The 26,696-nt window shown below is 40.2% G+C and overlaps 1 protein-coding gene across 1 annotated transcript in view; it reads right to left on the bottom strand.

Moving 5' to 3' along the window:
- Window positions 1-26,696, bottom strand: part of CTTNBP2 (cortactin binding protein 2) — a 193,730-nt gene that overhangs the window by 133,516 nt on the left and 33,518 nt on the right. Inside the window, 1 exon segment of the mRNA XM_054023582.1 lies at window positions 911-1,135. Coding sequence (XP_053879557.1) covers window positions 911-1,135 — 225 coding nt within the window.

The following is a 26,696-nucleotide window of genomic DNA, read 5'->3' as shown; positions in this document are numbered from 1 at the left end:
GAATCTAATGCATCAGTTACCTCAGAAAAAGAAACTGTTAAAAGCTATGATATAGCTTAGACATGCCCTTGATTTTTAGGGTAGCAAACAGAATTTATTAAGAATTGTTTATCAGATGTTTCTTCATATACAAAGCAGAGCCACTGCAGCAGAAAATTCTGTCAGAGGGTATGCCTACAGTGCAATAAAAGACCCACAGCTGGCCCAGGTCAGTTGGCTCAGGTTATAGGGCTAAAAACATGTAGTGTATTCGGGCTGGAGCCTGGGCTCTAACACCCTGTTGGAGAAGGGTCCCAGACCAAGAGCTCCAGCCCGAGCCCAAACATCTACACCGCAGTCTTATAGCCCCACAGCCTGAGCCCCATGACCCCAAGTAAGCTGACCCGGGCCAGCCACAGCTGTGCCACGGGTCTTTTATGACAGTGTAGACATACCCAGAGTTGCATATCGACAACACACGTTCAAAATGGGAAAGGATTCTTTTTGAGTACGACAGCAATCCTTTTTTGTTATGTTGGTTCCAAAACAGTTCTCTCTTTATTCCTTAAAGGATCAGAAATATACTTTGTTTTTAAAATAGAAATTTCTTTACTAATGTATTAAAAACAGAGCTGCATGGTTTATAGTTATTCTGTTCTCATCTCATACATGAATAAATGGTATCTGTACTTTATGCTGTTTAGCTTAAAGCAGAAATTATGTAAAAACAGCTATTTTAGGCTTAAACAGGGTTGGATTAAAAAAAAAAACAGTTCATGGGTTTGTAAGAGTTAAATCTCATTTCATTCATAGGCAATCCTTAATTCATGGAACAGCAATCTGCACATAAAATACCATTAGCAATTAGCATCTTAGTGTTTGTACAATACTAAAGTGGATAATAATCTTAAAAAGTTAGTAACTGTGATACCTTCTTTTGTCTGTTTTCAGCAGCAGCCAACTGAGCGGACATTCTCTCTTGCATTTTTCTGCAGTGAGACATGACAGCTTCTAAAATGGAGAGGGGGTTGGTACAGATGGACTTCTTTTCTTTACTACCAGCACCTGCCTCATAGTCTCTCTGCAGAGCCAGAAATGGGTCACTAAGATTAAACCTCCCATACCGTTCCTGGATAAAAACCTCCTTCCGGCGTGCCTAAAATATAAACAGATGAACAAAAACAGTAATTAATGGATTTTTCAGAGTACATCCACACACACACACACACACACAACAGCTGTAAACCTAAAGGAGAAGGACAATAAATATTTACAGTTGTAAAAAATATTCTGCATGAGTACATTTATTCATAATTTATATTTAAATAGAAGTAGTCAGATATATTACACACAGAGATTTTATTTTATTTTTTATTTTATCCAAGTAGTGTATCAGATAAGCAAGCAAAGTCTTCTTCTCCATTTGACTACAGAAATTTAAATTCTCTGGAACGGTTTCAGGAAAACCATAGAAGGAAGAACCTGTAAAGTTGCTGATATGCATAGAAGAAAAGAAGGGAAAAGGAAAAAAACCTTTATTTTGGTATTGTAGAATGATTTTTTAAATTTCAGTTTACAAAAAAGAATGGCACTCAGGGTATGTCTATATAGCAAAGAAAAGCCTGCAGCTGGCCCACACCAGTCCACTCCGGCCTGTGGGGCTGTTTCACTGCTGTGTAGACTTCCGGGTTCAGGTTGGAGGGTCCCAGAGCCCAGAAGTCTACACAGCAATGAAACATCCCCACAGCCTGACCCCACAAGCCTGAGTCAGCTGGCACAGGCCAGCCGTGGCTTTTTCTTCACTGTGTAGACATACCCTAAAAAGCCATAAAAACTGCTGTTTCAGGTAACTGCTGTAAGCACCAAAATGTTCAGTTTTTAAAACAATGTGCTTGTCAGACTGTCACTTAAGAGGACATATACTATAATCAGTTAAACCAAAACAAAACAAAACAAAACAAAAATCAGAAAAATTTCAGAGTATCCATCCACAACATTTACATTTCTCAAATTCTCACTCTTCACAAAATCTGGTATTAGGACATAACATACAAGTATCACATGATCAGAAAAATCACTCACTTTTATTATTTAAATGTGTGATCATATTCATAGAATGCAGTAGGGTATTTTATTGATGGAACAGAAAATTGCAAAAAGCTATATAAAAAAAAATTCACACTCCCATTGCCTCAAGCTGGTTAGAACAAAAAGTAATTTTTTACTCATGAGCCCAAGCAGTTAAGCACACAACATGCAAATCAACAATTCAGGCCAATATCAGGAGAGGTATTTTTAGTGTATTCATATTATGCAAATAGGACCACAGTTACTACTGACTTGCCATTCTCTGCTCTGAAAATACCATCTGCAAAATTCTCTGTCTTGAATCCTAGTGGGAGACAAGCAGTGGTGGTGTTGGTTGTTTGGTGTGCATGTATGGTGTTGTGAAGTTTTGTTTGGTTGGTTGGTTGGTTGGAGTTTTTTATAAATAGGAGCAGCAATAATGGTGAGAGGAGTTAATCAACCTACCCAAATTGGGGTTATCTGCCTCCCACACATCCAACTGCTGTCTCTTGGACATTCCAATCATGTTCAGATTTTGCAGAATAAAGCAAAATAAATAAACTAATACAATCACTCACAAACGTTGACTGAAAAACCATGCCTCTAAAACACAAATAATAAACTAGAATTTAGAAGAAAGAAAAGAAAGAAAGAAAGAAAGAAAGAAAGAACCCCCTCCAAACTCCGAGGGGAAGAAGATGAATAAGTGAAAATCCATCAATATGATATTTTTAAAGAAGCAGAATTAAAAGTCAGAAACTATCCCTTGTCTAAAGAGGCAAGAACTATGGGAAAAAGGCCACCAAAAGGTAAAAGTTCTGTTTTCAAAAAAATGCAAGAGGGAAGACACCTCCCATCACACATTAGGTCTAACCACTCAATGGCCTGTTGGACAGATTCTAAAATCCTCCATAAAATTACTCAAAAATTTAGCCTGCTCAAAGAAAAAAACTTCAGAGGATAGTAAAATTTGATCTCATACCCTGGAAGCATAATCACAGAATTGAGGGATAAGGCAGGAAAACTCCCTAGAAACTGAACACAAGCAATAGTGTTTAGTCTAGACCAGTGGTTCCCAAACTGGGGTTCGTGAACCCCTGGGGGTTCACGAAATGTTACAGGGGGTTCTTGGGAAAAAATTCCCTAATGGCGGACAGAGCTGCCTTAGGGACCCCGGGCAGCACGGGACCAGGAGCCCGGAGCCCCTGGACTTCCAAGAGCTAAGCAGATCAAAGCAAGCACATCTATCACACTGAGGAGATTTAAACTTCAAGACTCCTTATAAGAAATGGAAAGGGAAGTGGATATTTTTTGCTGTTTTTAAAATTAAATAGGCAGCTAGTATTGTTTTTAAAATTATTATGAAGAACAAGTTTAAGCTTTGTTGTAACATGTGTTGTTTGCTTGAACTGCTCATAGGGTGACCAGATGAGATGAAGAAAATACTGGGACACCGGGGTGGGGTGGGGGGGCAAAAAAAAAAAAGCCGGCGCAAAATATCGGGACGAAAATTGCATCCCGGCCGATCTCTGGGACAAACAGCTCAAAATCGGGACGGTCCCGATTTTATCGGGACATCTGGTCACCCTAACTGCTCAAGACCTGAATGCTTGTATAAGAGGAACTCTTTGAGTTGGCTTCTTAGATACCTTCATGCTGTTTCACATCTGATACTCCTTGATGAAACATAGGAGCCTTGTCTTATAACAAGCTTATTCAAAGTGATACAAGCTACGAAAGTGAGATCTTGGAAGAGTGTTGCCATTTTCATAATGTAATAAAAATACTGTAATGATAAATAATTAATAATAAATAGTGTGTAATAAGCATGTCATAAAAACAAATTTTATATTTGCAATATCACTGCTTTTATAATTTATTCTCAGGTAAAGGAGAAAATCCCTGGAAATATTCTTTTTTAGCAGGGGGTTCGCGAGACTTGACATTTTGGTGAAAGGGATTCATAGGTTGTTAAAGTTTGGGAACCACTGGTCTAGACCCTGAGATATGCCTATGTCTGCAAGTGAATAATCCTGAGGCAAGCTGTAGTGGCAACCTTGTCTTGGACTGAATGAAACCCGACATAGCTAGCTTGAAATTGGAGGGGCTAAGTCATAGCTGAGGATGACCAGACAGCAAGTGTGAAAAATTGGGACAGTGGGTGGTGGGGTAATAGGAGCCTATATAAGAAAAAGCCCCAAATATCGGGACTGTCCCTATAAAATCAGGACATCTGGTCACCCTAGGCCTGAATACAATGCCGTAACAGCAGCCATTCACACATGGCTCTCAAACAAAACCAGAAATTTGGGTGGACTGCCTAAAAGCCAATATCTACCTGTAATGACCTTTATCAGCAACTTTTCCCATTGAATTTGTGAAGTGAGGTTTCACAGGATTGGACATGTGGATGTGTGAAAGATGGCATGATAACAGGCAAAGGTGGGAGCCCATCCCCATCTAGAGAAAAGATGTTGAAAGATTTTGTAGCCCACCTTATCCTGAAAAAGCAGGTACGTACAGAAATAGGCACAAAGGGTATATCTACGAACGAGCGGTGGTAGCTTTATTGCTGGAAGCAATAAAGTGCTGTCTATACTGGCGCTTTTCATCACTAAAACTTTTGTCGCTCGGGGTGTGTTTTTTCATACCCCTGAATGACTAAAGTTTTAGCACTGAAAGTGGCAGTGTAGACACAGCCTAAGTTTAAAAGCACAATACCACTATAAGCCACTCGCTGCTAGCAGGAATGTGAACTTAAATGAAAAAAACCTGATATTTGTCTGTATAATGTGGCTCAGGAAAAGCGGTCACTATTTTACTCAAGATCCAAAGAAGATCTCAGACACGGGGAATTTATGGCTGGAGGTTGAAAAGCATCAAGTCTTCTAAGTATCTGAAGAAAAGTTGTAAATATACTAGTCTGCTTGAGTATAGTCCCTGAACATGCAAAATATTTGTCAAGTGGACCTAGGAGAAGTTAGGGTAGACTTTGAGTTAACAAAGGAAGCAGTACATATGTGAGGACAAAGGGAGCTCAGTTTGTACCATATTACAAACCTTTTCTGTTTGATACGGTGTTCCCTCCAGTATAGACCTCTGATAATTCAGGAAAATCAGACCACCTGCTCAGACACCCCAGGCCTGCAGAGCACTATTCTTCAGAAGCCACATTTGTCAGGAAGAGGATTCCTTGGTTGGAATGGAGAAAGATGCTCTGGTTTTCAGTGATTATCCAAGAGCAGTTTTGTAGACTGATGAAAAAATAAGAACTCTTGGCCAATTAATAAGATCCCATTACAATATGGGTCCTATCTGAATGCTTGTATTTTTAATCTCTTGAGGTTTGCCCTTGCTACTATAAGTACTGGTAGAAAGACATATCTGAGCCTCTTCACAGGACAGGGAAGTTATGCTTTGCAAATATGATCTCCTACAGGATGCCAGAAGAAGACTGGAAACAGAGCTTTGGTCTGCATGATAACATGTTTTCCCTCTGCTTAGGCACATAGCAAGTAAGAATGTCTAGAAGCAGTTGGCCTGATTACTTGTTTGAAGTAGGATCACCCTTCAGGACACCAAGGGTCTGTAAGTTGTTCAGTACTGTTGGTTTCTAGTATGAAGAGGTGTAGGACCTGTATGAAAAAAACCAAATTCTCTGAGTAAGAATACCTCTTAACCTCATAAAGGAGTGGTTTTGGATCACTGCAGAGACATACTCAGCATCAGATCTGCTGTTACTAAGTAGAAGCCATCACTCCTTAGGCTAGCTGCTTCACTCATTAAACCATCAGTTTCAACTGTTCCACTGATGTATCTGGGGTCCAATAAAAAGATCATTGTCACAGAGGCTGCCGAGGACATCAGCATCAAGGTTAAGTGCTTCATATACAAATACAAATGGCTCTTCAGGCAAGAGATGGCCTAAATGCAACAGCATTTTGTCAGTGTTGAGATCGCTAAGGATTACCAAATACTTAAAACATTAAAACTGATCTACTGCTCAGTTTCCCCATTGGTGCTCTGCACTAGCAGTCTGGATGCAATGGCTGAACCAGGATGCACCTGGGAGCAGTCAGAGCTTAACACAGGGTCTCCTATCTGCACTTTATGCACATACCCAGGATATTTCAGTGACCAGAGCTCAACATAGGAACTCCATTGGTGCTCCCAGCAAGGAGTTTTGGATACATCAGCAGATGGCTGGAGCTGGATGCAAAGTCTCCAGCAGCCCTTTCTGCCAGCAGCATGTAGTGTGTCACTCAGCAAATATTTGACACAGAGGCTCCCACTGTATCTATGAGATGGCACTCTATGCCAGAAGCTCCATGCTTGTTGGTCTACTCCTGGAATCTGGCTAGTATGCCATAAAGACCTGGAAATATATAAGTAATTCAAAGCAAGAAGTTTCAAATGAAGACGACACAATCACAATGAAACTCCAAGGTAAAATGCGCTAACATTGACACAACAATGTCAAAGCACTGAGGGAAGAGTGCCAAAATGCCAAGGCAAATGCAACAAAGGACTGGAGACTGGAATCCTGAAGCGCATGGAGTTCCACCTTTCCCAGGCTAGGAAACTAAGACCAAGGAGTGGCCTGCACAGATGGCATTTGTACAGAAATATTTTTAAATGCATTTTTCAGGGTTTTTTTTTAAATACACACTACTTTGTATGTTTCTAGAGATCATCTGCCAGATTTAGTAGAAAAAGCAGATCAACTTACAAGAAATTATCTATTTCCCTGCATTTAGAAAAAGTTAAATGTGCGTTAGGGAGAAAGCACATTAAATACAATTTGTCATTTTATAGACTGTAGTGTGAGACTCCACTGTTCCATTATTCAGGCCAATATTTAAAAACTAGTAATTGCCATTTTTTCTTATCAAAATAAAAGATGACTTAAATCAGTAACTTTACCTTAGTAATTACCCCCGGAAATTGCTAATTAGCTCTTTTACTGCAGAAGTATTTTCTTTTTCATTACAAGGATAGCTTTTGTTGGCTTCTAAACAAGTCCAGCTTTGTGACTCAGAGACACCTGGTGTTTCTAAATCCTGAAACCTTAATCACTTCTGGAGCATGCTCTCTCTTACACACTATACAATGTACTGTACAGACAGCACAAATACCACTATACATTGAAAGGTCACTATTTATAACTACATGTTTATATTTAGCTTTACACAGTTGACATTTTTAGCAGTTTAAGAAGCATTTAGCATTTGACTAGTATGATAAAACATTTTCATGTTAAAATATAACATGTAAACAGACAGTCCTGTCATATATAGAATGTATACTTCTCCCACTGAAACTATCGGACTTGTACACAGCTTCTCCACTGCACCAACATCCATGTATTACAATTTATCTAATAAATTCTTGAGTTGCCAAAAACTGCCTTCAGAATAAGGCTCCAAATTCTAAGAAATAAGTGCTACTTGGAAGTTTTGCACTGAAGGTAACTATGGAATTTTACTAAATGCTGACTAGTCATGGTGTATTTGTTTGAGATTATCAGCTTCTAACAACTACACTGTCAACATAGATTCACTATGGAAGAGAAGTTGACAGTATAACATCAACATAAAACATTCCTCAGATCTACAACAGTAATTTAGCCAAAATGCTGAGTTTCTGGGCTACCTGAATAAACTAATATGTTCAGTGTTTACAATACTGCTCCATTCACAACCTTTAAAAAGGTATAAGAAGCTAGTGAGTAGGAGTACAAAGAGCATCCATAGATGAATTATATATTGGCTCTGCTTCTCAAGCCCGTGGAAGCACAAATCATAAAAGCTTTGCTATTTCTAGTTCTCTCTCTATACTGTGAGCCTTAAATCATAAAGTCTAATGTTGCCAATGTCAAGAGGTTGACTTTTAGGCCATTCAGCTTTTGCAGAATGTACAGTCCTAACGTCACTTGAATACTCACTTCCTTACAGCATTATTTGCATTATTTGATGATTGCGCTAGTACAAAATTATCCATTTCTTATACAATTAATTTAAAACGTTTGTAAATATCAAATTTTAATTTGTGATTATTGTTGTACAATTATGCTACTGTTAAATTCACTGTATAATTTAAAACCTGAAGTTATAAAACTCATCCTTCACTATGGGAAATATGGTTATGACTAGGGCCCTAAAAAAAAAATCTCAGATTATGATTTAAAAAAGTGCAGCAGTGTAAAGTATCAATTTCAACAGGATACGCATGCAATGCAGTCAGCAAAAGGTCACTGCTGCATTCCTTTGCATAACTGGCCACCAAGCAATCCTGCCCCATTTCCTGCCCAAACTGCTGCAATTTAATACTGTGGCTTCCTACTTTTTCCTCCGTCGCTCCGTTTCTCCCACTCTGTGCCTGCCCACCTGCTATGCAGGCTCACCTGCTGTGGACTTGGTGGTCAGTTTTAGGTGAGGTACTTGGAACATGAGCAGCAACTGCTTCAGTGGGTGGGTTGAATTGCACATTGGCCACCAAATCGCCCCCAAACTGCTGCGATTTTTCCAACAGCAGGTAGGCGAAAGCAAGCATCCGTGTGCACCAGCTTAATGCTCAGTGGAAAAATCATCAGCACTCTGGCTGAGGGCTCGGCAGCCAGCAAGCACTTCCACCTCCCTGCTGAGGCCACAGCTCATGTTCCAAGTGGTGGAGGCACTGCCTTGTACAAAAAGGGCTCCCGAGTCTGCAGTATATGAGCCAGCTTGGTGGGCAGATGGGCACTGAGTGGGAGAAAGGAAGAAAGGGAGGGAAAAGTCTGCAGTCACCAGAGCAAAACAAGCATTTGGGGAGAGGAAGCGGGGGAACGGGACTTCGTAGCCAGTTTTATGTGAGGCAGTGCCACTGCTGCATAGAACTGCTACTCTGACATGACGCTACCACGTGCTATGAGCCGTACCAACCATAAGACTTCCACGTGCAAATATTGGCTTCCTCCTCCCTTCTGTTGGGAAGATCAGAGGGTTGGGCTAATGTCACATTTTCCGCACATTCTATGAAAACATGGTTTTCTGAGGGCCCTTGCTATTATTCTGCCATATTTAAGGATGAGATGGGAACATATAAAAACAGCAAACTGTACTTTTGCGCACACACTAGCTTTTCACACCTAGACACAGAGATTGAAGGAGAAGGAGACAAGAGATTAACAAAGCAAGTAGTTAGAGATGTGAAAAGATTTCCATAGGAAGAGGTATAGAAAAGTTTGATGCTATTTAGTTGAGAGAGAAAAAGAATAAGAAGGGATATCATATAGGTATGCAAAATGATGAATGGTCTACAGAAGTTAAATCAAATGCTCTTATTTACCCTCCTTCAAAAAACATGAACAAGGGGATAGCCAATGAAATTGAAAGGGAAACGAATTTAAAACCGATAAAAGAAAAACCTTTTTTTTTTTTTAATTTTTAAAACATACGACGTACTAATCCATGGAATATACTGCCATAAGATACCATTAAGAGCAAGAGCTTAGTTGGCTTTAAAACAGGATTACACATTTATGTAAATAGAATAACCAGTTACATTTTATAGGACTTAAAATAATAAAAATTAGATTATAAACCCTTATACTTCAAATATATACACCAGCCACCAATTGATGGGACGAGGAGGAAACTTTCTTTATGGGCTACTTGTTCCACAATTGTCTATTAGGACAAGGATGGATCACTGGTCTAATCTGATACAGTAATTTGTATGTTCCCAGAAGAAGGGTCCTGCACCTGGAGGGCCTGTTAGAGTACGCTGGAGGCAAGCCAGAGTACAGTAATCTTTGAGGCCAACAGACTCTGGTAGGCCTACCAGCTTCTCTAAAAAGATTACCAGAGTTTACCCCCAACTCCAACATAGGGCTCTGATACAGGTCAGTCCTTCCAACCCCACAACTGGGTTTTCCTGGTGGTTGTAAGTCCACATCAGCCTTTATATCAGGAACCTGACCGAATCTTCCAAATCAATCTAAACTCAGGCTATTTATCCAAGAGTCCTTTCTTTGTCTCTTGATCTCTGGAGACTGCAGTTTGACCAAGAATATGCAAGCCTCCCCAGGAAGTGATCTCTCTCTAGAGGTGTTATAACCTGAGTAATTGGTCTTAATCATCCCCTACTGTTTTCACTTCCTGGAGGAGCTGTGGTAACCCTCTCCCCCACCCTGTCTCCCCATGGAGTGCATATGTAACCCACATGCTTAATAGGGAGATATCTCTTTAACCAAAAGGTTACACCAGGGGTTGGCAACCTTTCAGAAGTGGTGTGCCGAGTCTTCATTTATTCACTCTAATTTAAGGTTTCACGTGCCAGTAATTCATTTTAACGTTTTTAGAAGATCTCTTTCTATAAGTCTATAATATATAAACAAACTATTGTTGTATGTAAAGTAAATAAGGTTTTTAAAATGTTTAAGAAGCTTCATTTAACATTTAATTAAAATGCAGAGGCCCCCGGACTGCTGGTCACGACAGGGCAGTGTGAGTGTCACTGAAAATCAGCTTGCGTGCCGCCTTTGGCACGCGTGCCATAGGTTGCTCCTGGGTTACACATACAATCCCTGGCCCACAATGACACATAAACCATTCATGCACTTAATATAACATAGTCTCCCAAAGATACAGCAAGAAGTTGATTCTGAGACCGGAAGACAATTCACGGATTGTAATTTTTTAATTATCATAACTAGTTTAACTTGTAAACAAAATACATTATTCCTGTGCAAAACAATTACGGTAAATACTTTCCATTTGTTTACAGCATTAAGGACATTGCCACAGCTTTGTCATAGTGTTACAATCTATATTTACAGAATTGAAGAATGAGATACTGTAAAAAGAAAATAAATAAATCCACAAATAGACTTGGTAATTATACAATAAATTTACCTGACAATCAAATGGAAAAGCAATTTACCATGCACAAGCAAATATTGGACAGATAATTACCCCCTGGATCCAAATCCTAGCATTTATGGAACTTGCTTCCTATCCATGGTCCAACAAAACACAGATTGGCTGATCTTCAGGGAATGGTGCATGGCTCATTTATTTTCTCCATCTTTTTAAGAGTTAAATTAAAGAACTTTAGCTAGCGGATTATGGAACATTATCGTCTATGAAAAGATTCATAGATTTTAAGGCCAGAAGGGATGAAAAGTTTCTTTGTTGTTCACTGGGCAATTTGTGATCTTGATATCTTGCATGTAGGCTTTGGATGCATAGCAGGGCAGCCAAACCCAACACAGAATGGAAAAGTCTTTTTGTACTAAGGACATTCGCTTGTTGTTTTACTTTTAACATTTGGAAAGGAACCAAGAACATGAATAAATTAAAATGAAATAAAAATATTTTCCAGAATTACCAAAAGTGTCGGGGGGGCGTGGGGGGAATTATCGAAGACTAGTGTTTAAACTCTCTTTTCCCTATTTGATGCTGCAGTGAAGCTGTAGCACTGAATTTGTTATATCTCACTCATTTCCATGGCAACAGACTAATGCCACAAACGCACAATTATGACTTCACTGAAGGATTAGTCAGAATCTGGGTTGAAGGGAGAAAGCATCTATTCAAAAGAACATTTTCAAAAATAAAGGGATTACAGAAGGTGATAGGAAAAATTAAGCACATTTTACATTACCATTTTGTTCAAGTTTGTGCCTCAGAAATTTGTTTGAAGCAATTAAATATTCACTAGTACTTTCTTCTAATATGGTGTTAATATTTTATTCCTTGCATACATTTTTATTCCTTACTTCAGCAATCTGCCTAGTAGTTAAGAGGACAGACACGGTTACAAAAAATTGTTGAAAAAATATACATACTTAGCTTGCACCTGCAAAAACTCATTGCAGAATTGAGCTATATTTGCTAGTCTGTAATACTTCTGTATCAAGAGAATAATATTTACTTCTTGAAGGATACAAAATGTACAAGCTACAACAAGTTTTAGAGGGGAACTGCAGAAACTCCCCTCCCCCGACCCCCAATTGTTCACTGCAGTGACACTGTTATCTCTTTAGATTACAAAATACAGATTTTAAAAATATGTAAATAGGGTTTTATAACCTAATAAGAATAGCAATGTTTCATGATTTTTTTAAAAATTAAAGTAAGTAAGTTTTGGGCAATTTAAACATTACACTGCTTTGCTGAGAACTAAAACCAACCATGTGATGGTACACAAGAAACAAAGTGAATCTGAACAGATGTTTGCTATGACAAAATAGAATTTGAAATGCTCCAAACTGACTAAAATACAAAAAAGTAAATATATTTAACAGTCTTTCAGTTAATAATCCCATGTGAAATTAGTTATGGAGATAGGACAATCTTGTTTAAATAAATTTTAAACAAATACACCTAATCAGTAACAGAATATACAATCTATAGGACTAAGATTAAAAGTGCATTTTATTTTTTTTATTTTATTTTATTTTAAACAAAAAATATTTGAGTTTCTCCTTCATTTACCTGCCAAGTTTGAAGTTCAGAAATTCCAAGTCTTCCATGCTGCATCTGATGATAAACATCAAATACACGACTATACATAACAGCATTGTTACAGAACAATGGAACTGAATTAAGGCTGCTATAGCACCCTGAACAAAATTTCCTTCCTTCTCAGAGTTTGTTCCTCTAATTAAATTTCCTTTTCCAAATAATAACCTGTACTAAGACTGTTTCAACAGACCTTCATTGATTTGTATTGTGAAGCGGTTCCAAAAAGCTTTTAACCACACAATGAGAGGTCGGGGGTGCATAAGAACATAAGAATAAAAACATAATATGGCCATACTCGGTCAGACCAAAGGTCCATCCAGTCCAGTATCCTGTCTACCGACAGTAACCAATGCCAGGTGTCCCAGAGGGAGTGAACCTAACAGGTAATGATCAAGTGATCTCTTCCTGCCATCCATCTCCACCCTCTGACAAACAGAGGCTAAGGATACCATTCCTTTCCCATCCTGGCTAATAGCCATTAATGGACTTACATTCATGGAGGTTATCCAGTTCTCTTTTAAACCCTGTTATACTTCTGGCCTTCACAACCTCCTCAGGCAAGGACTTCCATAAATTGACTGATCGCTGTACGAAGAACTTCCTTTTATTTGTTTTAAACCTGCTGCCCATTAATTTCATTTGGTGGCACAAGTTCTTATATTATGGGAACAAGTAAATAACTTTTCCTTATTCACTTTCTCCACACAACTCATGATTTTATATACCTCTATCATATCCCCACTTAGTCTCCTCTTTTCCAAGCTGAAAAGTGCTAGCCTCTTTAATCTCTCCTCATATGGGACCCATTCCAAACCCCTAATCATTTTAATTGCCCTTCTCTGAACCTTTTCTAATGCCAGTATATCTTTTTGAGATGAGGAGACCACATCTGCACGCAGTATTCAAGATGTGGGCGTACCATGGATTTATATAAGGGCAATAAGATATTCTCTGTCTTATTCTCTATCCCTTTTTTAATGATTCCTAACATCCTGTTTGTTTTTTCGACTGCTGCTGCACACTGCAGGGACGTCTTCAGAGAAGTATTTACGATGACTCCAAGATCTCTTTCCTGATTAGTTGTAGCTAAATTAGCCCCCATCATATTGTATGTATAGTTGGGGTTATTTTTTCCAATGTGCATTACTTTACATTTATCCACATTAAATTTCATTTGCCATTTTGTTGCCCATTTAGTTTTGTGAGATCTTTTTGAAGTTCTTCACGGTCTGCTTTGATCTTAACTATCTTTAGCAGTTTAGTATCATCTGCAAACTTTGCCACCTCACTGTTTATCCCTTTCTCCAGATCATTTATGACTAAGTTGAATAGGATTGGGCCTAGGACTGACCCTTGGGAAAACAACTAGTTACCCCTTTCCATTCTGAAAATTTACCATTTATTCCTACCCTTTGTTCCCTGTCTTTTAACCAGTTCTCAATCCATGAAAGGATCTTCCCTCTTATCCCATGACAACTTAATTTACATAAGATCCTTTGGTGAGGGACCTTGTCAAAGGCTTTCTGGAAATCTAAGTATACTATGTCCACTGGATCCCCCTTGTCCACATGTTTGTTGACCCCTTCAAAGAACTCTAATAGAGCGGATAGGAGAGGAAATAGTAAAAGTCTACTTTCTACATGTTACTGATAGTAAACAAGATCTAAACTATAAATAAGGCTGCCAGTTTGTCACGGAGGTCACGGATTCCGTGACTTCTGCTCAGGCAGCCCTTGTGCCAGTCACACCGGCCACTGCTGGGGCAATCTCTGGCCACCGCACCCCCCCAGCAGCAGCAGAGTTTGGGTGGGAAGAAGCAGAGGATTGGGGCACGAGACTCTCGGCGGGTTTTTGGCAGTGCTTAAATGGGGGTCTCCCCGGAAGTGGCGACATCCCCCCCGCTCAGTTCCTAGGCAGGGGAGCCAGGCAGTTCTGCGCGCTGCCTCTGCCTACAGGCACCGCCCCTGCAGCTCCCATTGGCCACGGTTCCCAGCCAATGGGAGCTGCAAAGCCAGCGCTCTGGGCAGAGGCAGCACGCAGAGTTGCCTGGCCATGCCTCTACCTAGGAGCTGAACAAGGGGGATGTCGCCACTTCTGGGGAGCCCCCTAGGTAAGTGCCACCACAAGCCCACCTCACCTTTCCCGTGCCCCAACCCCGTACCCCCTCCCATGCCCAAACTCTGCTGCTGGTGGGGAGGGGAGAGGCACAGAGCCAGGTAGGGAGCCTGCCAGCCTCGCCAACCCCCTCCTCTCCCAGCACCAGTGGGGGTCCCGGGCCGCACGCCGCCACCCGCACCCCCCCCCACAACACCAGCAGGGGTCCCAGGCCACGTGCTGCCGCCCATCCCCCCTCCATCAGCAGTGGAGGTCCTGGGCCCCCCCACACCAGGTTTTAGTCAGGGGTATATAGTAAAAGTCATGGACCATGAATTTTTGTCCGTGACTTTTACTAAAAATACCCGTGACTAAAACGTAGCCTTAACTATAAACAAAACCAGCACACAGCAAAGTTTTAAAAGGGAGTACGGGGATGGTGGGAAGAAAAATATATGTTTGCAGACCTCATTCTATGTAATACTGTAAAAGCATTTCAAACATCTGCAGGTGCTATTAATCCAATCTAAAGAGACACTAGTGCACACATATTAAGAGTAAATGCAGTAACTGTAGAGTTACTTACACCTGGGTCCTCAAGAAAAAAAAATGAACCTTTTACTATGATTAATCATCTGATTTGTTCAAGGTCAGTCATTCTGTTAGACATTACATTAGAACTTGTAAATTACATTAAGTAGCTTTATCAATTTACTAACTAAAGTCATACTGTTAGTTGAAGTTGCCTTCCCTTTGGGAATATTTTTATATTTTGTTTATTTTTTTCTTTTAAAAATAACTCTCTTTTAGAGAGCTAAAAAATGAAAGTCACTCATTTGTATTAATGAGCAACGTTAGCCATACAAATATCTGTATAAAAATATGTTTTAAAATAAATTAGAAATATTTCGTATTCTCAAATTTCTAAACACTACCTGGTAAAAAAGTATCATCAGGATAATTGCTAGATAAAAGATAAAAAGAGATGCAACACCACACACCAAGTACCAACCTGAAGTTTTTATTCAGGCAAAACTCACAATTGTCAATGGAAGTTTTGCCTGAGTAAAGAGCACATGAATGAGAATACAAACACTATGAAACAACCATATTTGAAAGAAACTCCATTGGGTGGAATGCCTGTGTCCTAAATAGGTTTCTATTTGGTTTTAAATACAGATGTAGGGGGACATTTTCAAAATATAATAATGGAGATGCTATGCATTAGCTTGGTATATACAAGGTGGTAAAGTTATAACTAAAGACTTAAGTGGCGATGACTGCTGATTAAATATATCTTTATAATATGATTTTCTATTGTGCATGAATAAGTAGCATCTGATTTGTCCTTGGGGGCTTAGGTCCAGCATAGTAATATTACTATAAATTTCTATAGCTCTGAGACATTAGGTACCTGAATTTACTGATATGAACTCTATTTGTAATACAGATGTTAGTGAGTTTAATCTTGTCTCAAAAGTGTTTTGTAATTATAGCAAAATATTTGTTTCCTGGCTAAATACTAATGTTTACTAAGATAAACCACAGAGGCTAAAGGGTAGACACTATTTAGAGAGATGTCAGAGAACTATTAAGATTGGTTTTATGTTCAAAGCTTATTCAAGTTATAATTCTAAATCCCTTACATATATTTTAAGAGAGTTATTTAAAACTGAAACTGGAAGAAATATAAAAGGGTTAAATTAAAATGCTGTAACTTCAAAAAAAACTACTGGAACTGTAGGAGGAAGTTTAAACTAGAAGATGAGATAATTTAAATGTAAAATGAAAATAATGCATGGGTTGATTAAGTCTTTAGAACTATAAAAGTTGTTTCTTACTATAGTAAATATGCTTCTTAGAGACCATTGTCTATGGATCTTGAGACAAATATGCCTTTCAGAAAGCTGGTACAGTGAGCAAAGACTGCCAATCTGTGCAGTGGAGTATAGAAAGCTAGAATGACAGTTAAGGGGAACCTCATACTTGAACATGATTACACAGTTGACAGCTACAAGTGTAGTAGGACAGCCCAAAATAAAAGTGACATTCTATACAGGTTCTGGTTTTCAACCTTTGCAACTGTTCTGCTGCAGAATCTCTTCTAATTCACTAAATAGTTTTGTCTAGTCAAAGTCCCCCAGCTTTTCCAACAGGCTTTTTTTGGACCTCACAGAACACAGAATACTAGTGTACCCACTGTTCCAGAAGCCAAGCTGACAGCCTGGGATTGGTTCTGGGTTAAGAATCTCACTCCAATCTTGGGACAAGAGATCTGGTAGAACTGGAACCACAAGTTCTTGTTTCAGCACACCAGTTCCAATAATTTTAAATTTCAGGGAACATATAGTAAATATAAGAGTCTGCAGTTACCTAAAGACACATCTGAAATAAAGACAGCAGGCAGCTTTTTTCATTGTAGCCGGCACTGCTTCAGACCCATCTGCTATCCTCTGGCAGAAAGGGATTCTATTCACTTGCTCTCCCTCTTGCCTCTGCTGTAGCTGTTGAGATTCTTGCTGTATGTTTTAAAAAAAATAAAATCCAAGACCAAACTTCAATCACACTATAACAGTCTCAGGTTGACCCTGAGGTCATCACTGTCCGTTGGGAGTAGGGATAGGATTTCCTCTTCATTTAATTCACACAACCTATGAAATGTTAAGCCTCACCATTTACCGTTAAGCCTCACAAGACAACATTTTTATACCAATTAGAGACCAAATTATATAAATTAATCTGTACCACAGTAATTTTCCAACTCCATCAGATATTGCAAGGCGGTGTAATCTTTTACCCTCTAATATTTATTTAAAAATAAAGTTGGAATAACAATGGTAACTGGTTCTGTCAGAAATGGGCTAGTCACTAAGTGTCTTTATCAAACTGTTAAATCTATGTTGGATTTAAAGCAAATAAAAAGGGCTACAGTTACTTACAGCAGTATTGAAAAGTAAACAAATATAACTTTAAAACTAAGTAAGAATTAAACAAAAAAAATAAGAGAAGACAAGGGGTAAGACACCAAATATGGTTAAGTATTTTAAAATATTGAGTGACAAATATAAGATTAGCAACAAAATGTGGTAACTGACAGGCAAGTGCCATTCATCACCCTGACTAATTTCGCACTACATCACCTGTCATCATACTGTCTTTTTAGATTGTAAGTGCTTCAGAGCAGGGACTGTCTCTTCATATATGTAGCACTTAGCACGTAAGGCACTGTGTGTAATAAATGTTTTGCTTAACCTACTACTTTTAATATATTTAATAGATGTTCAAAAACATACTCCACAGGGATTAATCGTGTGGACTACCATGACTTCCTGACGAGAGGTAAGGCTGCTCCCACAAAGGAACAGATCTTATCTGCTTCTATTAAATAGGGTATAAACTGAAGTATGTAACTGGTGATCAATCCTGCAAGGAGCCAAGCACTTTAGCCTTGATCCTGTCCAGCAAAGCACTAAAGCATGTGCTGAAATCTTACCATGTGAACAGTCCCACTGACTTCACTGAGAGTCAGTGCTGAGCTTCTTGCAGGTTGGTGCTTTTTGTGAGCTGTTATCAACGGGACCACTCAAGTGAGTAACTGCGTGTGTGCTTGTGCGTGTCTCTCTCTCTCTCAACAGTGGAGGGAGGAAGGTGTCACAATTTGACCCTATGTGATTTGAAGCCTTATTACAGCACCATAACAACAACATTCAAGTTTATACATCTAAAATTACTTCTCATCTACTCTATTAGTAAATATTTTTATGATTAAGGGTTTTTAGAGCTTTGAAACTAATGTCTTTTAAGAGAGTTGCCACATAATTTGTGGCAAACCGTGTCTGCATTTACAGGTCAAACGTGCAAGGTTATAGGGGTGTGATGGCGTCGACTGCCTCCTGGTATGCTGGTGCTTTTAACAGGCAGTCGTCTAGGTAGGGAAAGATTATCACACCCTGCCAGCGAAGATGTGCTGCTGCAACAGCAAGAACTTTGGAAAATACTCTTGGGGCCATGGATAGGTCAAAGGGGAGCACCCTGTAGTGGTAATGCAAATTCCCAAGAGAGAATAGGAGGAACCTCCTGTGCGCCGGGTGGATGGTGATGTGAAAGTAAGCATTCTGTAGGTCGAGGGCCGAGAGCCAATCTCCTTTCTCCAATGCCGGAATTATGGTTGCTAGGATTACCATCTTGAAGCGCGGTGTTCTCACAAACTTGTTTAGTTTGTGCAAGTCCAGAATTGGCCTCCATCTACCTGTTTTCTTCTGAGTGAGGATATAATGTGAATAAAACCCCAGGCCTCTGTGCTGAGCTGGTATGGGTTATACCGCTCCTAATTGCAAGAGATGGTTTATTTCTTGCTGTAACAGATGCTCGTGAGATGGTTCCCTGAAGAGGGATGGGTGGGTGGAATAGAAACAAAGTGGATGGAATAGCCCTTATGTATAATTTCCAGAACCCATCTGTCTGAGGTGATGGATCTCCAGAGTGGGTAGAAAGGTGTAAGGCGGTCCCCAAATGGGCTGGAAATTAAAAGCGACTCTGGAATTGGAGAATGTGAGGCTCTCATGTCCTCAACCAACACTTCAAAAATGTTTGCCTGGAAGTGGATGATTGAGATGTAGATGACTGCTCTTGTTTGTCGGCATCTCTTCTGGCGCTGCTTGCGGCATTGGTCATAATGTCTTTGAGGCTAGGTGTATGGGGCAGATCGGAATCATTGGTTACAGAATCTGCCCCGTTTCTTTTTGTTCGTAGGGACATATATTCCCAGTGTCTTTAATGTCACACGGGAGTCCTTCAAGGTATGTAAGGATAAATCCATGCTCTCTGTGAACAATTTGTGGCCTTCAAAAGGTAAGTCCTCTACGGTAGCCTGAACTGTCCTGGGAAAGCCAGAGAGGTGGAGTCAGGAAGCTTTCTTCATGATGATGGATGTGGCAATTGATCGGGCTGCCGTGTCAGCAGAATCTTAAGAAGCCTGCAGGGCTGTTCTGGCGATGAGGAAACCCTCTGTTATGTTGGCTTTATATTGTTATTTTTTGTCTGCTGGAAGATGTTCAATAAAAGTTAACGTCTGCAAAAAAATGTTGTGTGTGTCCTCGGCTAGTAAGGTAGAATAGTTGGCTATGCGAAATTGGAGTGTAGCCAATGAATAGGCTTTTCTGCCAAAGAGGTCTAGCCATTTCCACTCTATCATACGGGGTGGTTTGGCCTGATGTTGCTTCCCCCTTTGATTAACTACCTCTGCCACCAATGAGTTTGGGGTAGGGTAGATGAACAAAAACTCAACTCCCTTAGCCAGTACATAGTACTTCTTGTCAGATCTTTTACAAGAAGGTGGAGCTGTGGTTGGCATCTGCCAGACAGTTTTTGCAGGCTCCATAATGGCTGCATTAATGGGTAGTGCCATCTTGGCTGACGGAGAGGCCTGAAGTATATCAGTCAGCTTATGCTGTGTCTCTGATAGCTCTGCCAGTGATATATCGAGGGAGTCAGCTACTCGTTTAAACGGATCCTGAAAGCATTTGAAGTCATCTCTCCTGATGTGGGGGAAGACGGCATTATTGTTTCATCAGGAGACGAAGCGAAAATGTGGGTAGGTGGGAGGGTGTCACCCTCTGGCCAATCCTCAGGTTCTTTGGCTTCCTCCTCCGGCCTTTCTGGGGAAGCCGGGACAGATGCTGATGGTGATCATGGTGTCTTGGGTCTGGGTGGAGTGGAAGACTTGACGTTCTGGGCCCTGTATAATGCCCAATTTGATGGGAGGGCCATGGGCACCCATTGTGGGGGTAGCCAAACTGTGCCCTGCAGCCGCAAGGGTCCAGGTTTGGGTGAGGAATGGCAATGGGTGCACATTCCTGCCTCCACTTCCTCCTCTTCATTTCTGGAGAGAGGAGGGGCTGAGCCAGCAGGGGTAGTGGTAAAGCTTGCCCCTGATCTGGCTGGGGTGCTGCTGGTGCCGAAAAGCGGAGTTCCCAGAGCAGAAGTAATGAGGAGGTCCGCCTGGCTGATGAACTGTTGCGGGACCGGGAGGCTCAGTACTGACGGCGGAGGCAAGCTCTGGCTGGGAAACAGAGTGAGCGTTGCCGGTGCCGCACACTTGCTGTATTGTATCGGTGCGGCAGGTGGCACCATAGCGCTGCTCAGTGCCTGAGTTTGCTTAGGTTCCCTCAGTGCGGAGCTACGAGGCTTGGTTTTGTTATGTGTGCCTCCATGAGAACTAGACCGCATCAGGTCTTTTGCTCCTCGGAACGTCTTGGTACCAGACAATCCTGGTGCAGTCAGTACCGGGGCAGACTTTACGGTCAGAGATCGCTTTTTTTCAAGCAAATCTTGCTGTGGTGAAGAGTGAGACTATTTTTTTGTGGCTTTCTTAGGAACAGGATCCTTAGTAGCAGTTTTTGAAGAGGATCCCATATCTGAGGCAACTGCAAGTGAGTGTTGGCCAAGTGGTGTCCTGGACTCGAGATCGGAGGCAGGTCTGAGGGATTTCTCCAACATCAAAAGTTTTAGTTGAAAATCCCTAGTCTTCCTTGTCCTCACTATCAGTTTCTTGCGGGGGGACACTTTTGGGTAATGTGTGTGTCCCCCCAGACACATTGCGTGTGGCCATCTGTGACTGATATCGAAAGTCTGCAGGTCAGACAGCATTTGAAACCTGGAGAGCCCGGCATGTCTGAGAGGCTGTGTTGAATAAAGAATGGGAATAATCCCCTTCTAATGCCTCTTAAGGCATTTTCCCTAAGGTGGGGAAAAAGGGAGAAAAAGGTAAAGAAAAATGAAAGGAAAGGAGTAATAACTGAGAAAGGGCTGAAATAAGATCTAGAGTTGTTAAGGACAGTGCTGTCATTCCGACAGAAGCCAAAGGTGATAGAGAAGGAACTGGGGGACGGTTGACTGCGCACACAGGGTAACCGCTCGGAGCGGCGCGAGATGGCTGCCACGCGTGCATGGCGAAATAGGGCACTGTTACTACAAATCGCCGATTACAAGCGCAGGGGCACCAAGACAGCTAAAGTGGAGCACCCACAGGGACATGCCTCAAAGAACAATATCTGGTTTCACTTCCTGCACCAATAGTTCTAATTTTTCCATTTTGTTACCCAGGCTCCTTGCATTGGTGTACAGATGTCATAGTTGTTTCTGCTTTGCTTTCCCCAGATTCCTCACACGATTAGGGACAGTCATTCTACTGCCAGTATCGCCTACCTGGCTGTTAGCATAGTTGGTATTGGCACTTTCTCCTACCTTCTGCTATTCCTTTTTCTATTGCTGTATCCTCTTTCTTAATTTTTCTCCCCTCAATATTAGATTAAATGAGCATCTCCCAATAGTCTCCCTCGAATGCCTAGTTAAAAGCTATTTTTTATTTTAATGAGTTGTGCCAACCTCCATCCCAGAGGTCTATTTCCCTCCCTACTAAGGTGGAGTCTGTCCCATGAGAACAGTCCTCTGTCTGTGGACAACTCCCAATGGTTGACCGTCCCAAAGCGCTCATTCAGCACCACTACCTGAGGCATCTGTTTGATCATCATAATCTTGTTTCACCTTCATTCTCTTCCTCCTAGGTACAGGCAGAATCCACTGAAGATCACTTGAGACTCCACTTCTTTAAGTGTCTTCCCCAGTCTGGCATAATCTCTGATGCATTTTTGTTCTTCCTTGCAATCTTTTGTGCATCATCCTCTATCCTTCTGGGGCTCCAAACTCTGGCTACCTCCACTAACTCTTCCTCTCTTGTTGTAGGAATAGCCGCTCTTTTTTCCTTGCCCTCTCATCTTCTGTTACTGCCCGCTGCACCCTTTCTTTATTTTCCAACTCAACAAACCTGTTCCTGAGCTCTATTTCTCCAATACTAGCTAGTCTTTTCCTCTGCCTAGTTCTCATAGTCACATGCTTCCACTGGCCATTTTCCCTGCCAGCAATGTGCTCTCACAGTTCTCCAGTCTAGCTTACATCTGAAGTCTTGAATTTTCCCTTCAGTCTCCTCTCACTTTCCCTCCATCATCTGTTTGAGTTCCCTTTGAAACTCAACCACCGTTTCTACCTGCATCTCCAAATCTTGGATCTTCTCTTCCAGCAGATCGCACTTCATGCAAATGAAGCTCTTTTCATGTACATCCCACATCCACATCCAGTCATCTTCCTTGTCTCTTCCATTCCTTGGGTCACTTCCACTACGGCCGCTCTGTCATAGCCTCCCTGCCTAAACTCCTATGAAAAGGAAAAGACACCCACCCACACCCTCCCCCAAACTCTACTTATAAACTCCCACTGAAATGCCCCCGTTTTCAACTCTGTTTGCAGGCTCCTGTACCACTGCTGCTATGCAGAATGTTTAATGTCTATGGGTTTTTTTGTTTGTTTTAAAAGCAGACAGAAAAACAGTAACCTTGCTATGGGGCAAATAGTCCTGTCCATGAGAAATAAGCACAGATCAACAGGACCAGGTCTGACTTTTTACATATACAAACCCACAGTATAAATTTATTTTTTTTCTAAATTTCTAAAGAGACAAATTGTAATTTCCCCACCCCACTCCACCAGACTTGAAAGGGTTTGTTCTTTTGCACGAATTTTTAATACAATGCTGTCCCCCCGACTCCAAGCATTTTGATAAGCCTGGACAGAAATCAAGAGAGCTGGAAATGAATGATGATGAAAACATTTATTTATAGGCAGCTAATAGACATGCTAGATAACTTCAGACCTTCACTACACCACTGCCAGCAAGACACAGTCTTGCAGAACTATTACTGTGTTATTGTGTAATAAAATGAGTGGTGCTGTGGAAAAAATATCTGTGAAAATTGGATACAAAGTTACTAAAGTGACTAAAAGTTTAAAGAATGGGGATTTTGTATTTTTATAACGCTCTATTATTTTTGTACATGTTTTATTTATAGTAATGTCTAGTGACCACAATCAGGATCAGAATCCCATTGTGCTAGCCCTTCCTTAAAGAGCCATATAGCCAATTTAGTTCATATTGTCATCCATTTATCATTGTAAAAGGAGAAGACCCACAAATAGAAAAAGACAGATAACTTGTCAAAATTACAGAATTTACTTGTTACAACTTGCAGTGTGAATATTCTATGGCACACAGGTTTTTCCTGAGATTTAATCTAAATTTGCTATGCTTTAGCTTGAACCCATTGCTTCTTGTCCTTCATTTTTTTTTATTGCAGACTTTTAAGTATTTGAAGACTCTTATGCCCTCCCTTAATCTCCCTCTTTTCCAAAACTAAACATACCCAGTTCCTTCAGCCTTTGCTCATATGGCTTTCATTCCATCCCTTTGAGCGTCTTTGTCACTCACCTCTGAATCCTTTCCAGTTTCTCTACATCCTTTCTATAGATTAATGACCAAAATTGGATGCAATACTTCAGCTGAGCCTAACCTGCGCTGAGTTGAGTGGTACTATCAGGTCCTGTGACTTGTATGCTATGCCTGTTAATGCAACCCAAAACTATATTTTGCTTTTTTTTTTTTTTTTTGCAACAGCATTGCGTTGTTGACTCATTCTACTTACTACATTTAGAAGAGGTAAAGTAGTGAATGTCACCTTCCTCATTTTCACTTTTTTTAAAAAGCTTATCATTGTGACAATCTCTGGTCTTCTGACAGATGGGTGGACACTGCATGTAAAATGGCCACATGGGTCTTAAGACTCTGCTTCCCCTGGGCAGAAAACATTTGACCCCAAAGCTCTCGGTCTTGTCACAGAAGATAGAATTCAAGTCTTCAACTGTACATTGTGGAGAGCTGTTACTAGAAGATCTGTCTTTTAATTGCAGTCAGACTCCTCGCTGATTTAGAACTTCCTAGTGCAATTTTATTTTTTAATATTGATTGAAAGCATCTGGTGTTTGTCGTGTTCGCTTGTAGTATGTATAATATACACAGGCTTGCAGATAACTTGTTTCAGATATATCGTTCAACCTTCACAAAACCAAATCTAAATAAAACAGAGAAATATATTGTGGTATACTGTAAGAAGTGGGTTTTTTTAACCCACGAAAGCTTATGCCCAAATAAATCTGTTAGTCTTTAAGGTGCCACCGGACTCCTCGTTGTTTTTCTGGATACAGACTAACACAGCTACCCTCTGATACTTGATACTGTAAGTTTACCATTGTCATGATTTTAATTTCTTGGTGGGTAATTTAGAACAAAATACTATAGATTACTGAAAATTACTTGTGCATAATTTATGTGTATTAACCTAAAGTGGAGATATTTATGCATACTTGTGACTGGCATTTCAACAGCTGAATTGCAATCATGCTTTGACATAGTTGCCTGTGCAATAATAAATTGCATATAATAAAACTTCATACACCAATTTGAACTTGAGTGCCCATTGTATATTGTTACTTTCTTGTGTTGGTTGTCATGGAATGTGATACTACATTTTTGATAGTGATATATGCACCACACATACAAATAGAATTACTGCAAACAAAAAATTGTTCTGTATGTTATTAAACTCTAAGGAGAAAACATAATTACACAGAAACATCAGAGCTGCAAAGTTAACACCTACTATTATTCGGAACTAACTTTAAGGGGTTATTGGAGAAGAGCCTGGGAACTGTGGGGTCTTTTGTTTTTAAAAGGAATTGAAAAAAAGTAGCAATATAGTTTTGTTTAGCAAATAATCACTTAGGCAGAAATGTTATCAGCTATCTAAAAGATGATACAATATATTCTTGTTTGGTCCCTTGGGTGCCTGGTAATGATTAAGTTAATGAATAAATCTAAATTTCTTCTACAAGAAGTCCTATGCCCTTGTGTGCCAAAAAAACATATCTGAGGAATAGGTGAAAGGCTGAATTTGGTATTTCTGGCTGCCAATAAGACAGACTGTGTTGCAGCAGGTGCCTTTTGGAAATCAAAAAGACCACGCACGCAGGAGGGATGCCAACATGTATGTGTGAGGAGAGAACTGCCTGCAGGTTCTGTGTGGGAATGCAATGGTAGGCCTGTGCTTTTGAGAACAAAGTGATCCAGAAAGGAGTGACTCTGACAGTGCTTATGTTGTAACTTCTGAATAGTGGAATTTTTATTTATTTTTTTTTTTTAAACTAGAAATGTAGTTTATTACTGAAATATTATGGAGACTGTGTGTAATTTGTTCTTACTGATTTGGCAAGTGTCGCTGATTGTTTAAATGTCATTATATTTGCTTTTTATCTGCTCAAGGATCTACACAGTATTTACCTGTCCTCAGATTATCACATTGCATCTCTTATGATTAAATGCTTTTTAAATATTAGGTTTTTTTAAATTCACTACATCTGGCAGCCAAAAAGCATTATTTCAATATTGCAAGCTGTTTGAATTTGTTAACTTGTATTTTGAAGTTTTATCTTTTAACCCTTGAACTGGTCACTATGTGAAATGATTTTCCTTAATTACTTTTGAACGCTTGTTGCTACTTCTGTGTTATTCTCTAGGTTTATAAGTATCCAGCATACTCTTTGTATAAATTTTGGTTTGCAATTGGGTAAACATACTTCTAGATTATCCATTTTAAGAACACCTTTTCAGTCATGATTATAGATTATGGAATCTATTTCCCAGTTCATCTTAAATCTCAAAAAATAAATTCCTTCTAGTTTACTAGGTTAAGTTACTTATATTTTTGACACGTCTTTATTGTACAGCATTCAAGATACTAATGAGTTTTTAAAGAGTCTGTGTGGAGTTTGATAAAAGTTAATTTAATCCTTGTTAAACAAGGCAGCTTTCAATTTGCATTGTCAGTCTTCTACTTACCTAGAACAGGGGTGGGCCACATCGGAGTAAGGAAATTGTATGGTGGGCCATGAATACTCACAAAATTGGGGGTTGGGGTGGGGGAAGGCAGGAGGGCTCTAGCTGAAGGTGCAGCTCTGGGATGAGAGGTTGAGGGTGCAGGAGGATACTCCACTCTGGGATTGAGGGGTTTAGAGGGCAGGGAGATCAGGAATGGGGCAGGAGGGTGGGGGGCAGGAAGGGGGTCAGGCTCATGGCAACGCTTACCTCAAGTGGCTCCCACAAAA

Source organism: Malaclemys terrapin, chromosome 1 (genome assembly GCF_027887155.1).
Source record: "Malaclemys terrapin pileata isolate rMalTer1 chromosome 1, rMalTer1.hap1, whole genome shotgun sequence".
NCBI classification, from domain to species: Eukaryota; Metazoa; Chordata; order Testudines; family Emydidae; genus Malaclemys; species Malaclemys terrapin.
This window is presented reverse-complemented; position numbering and strand designations above follow the sequence as displayed.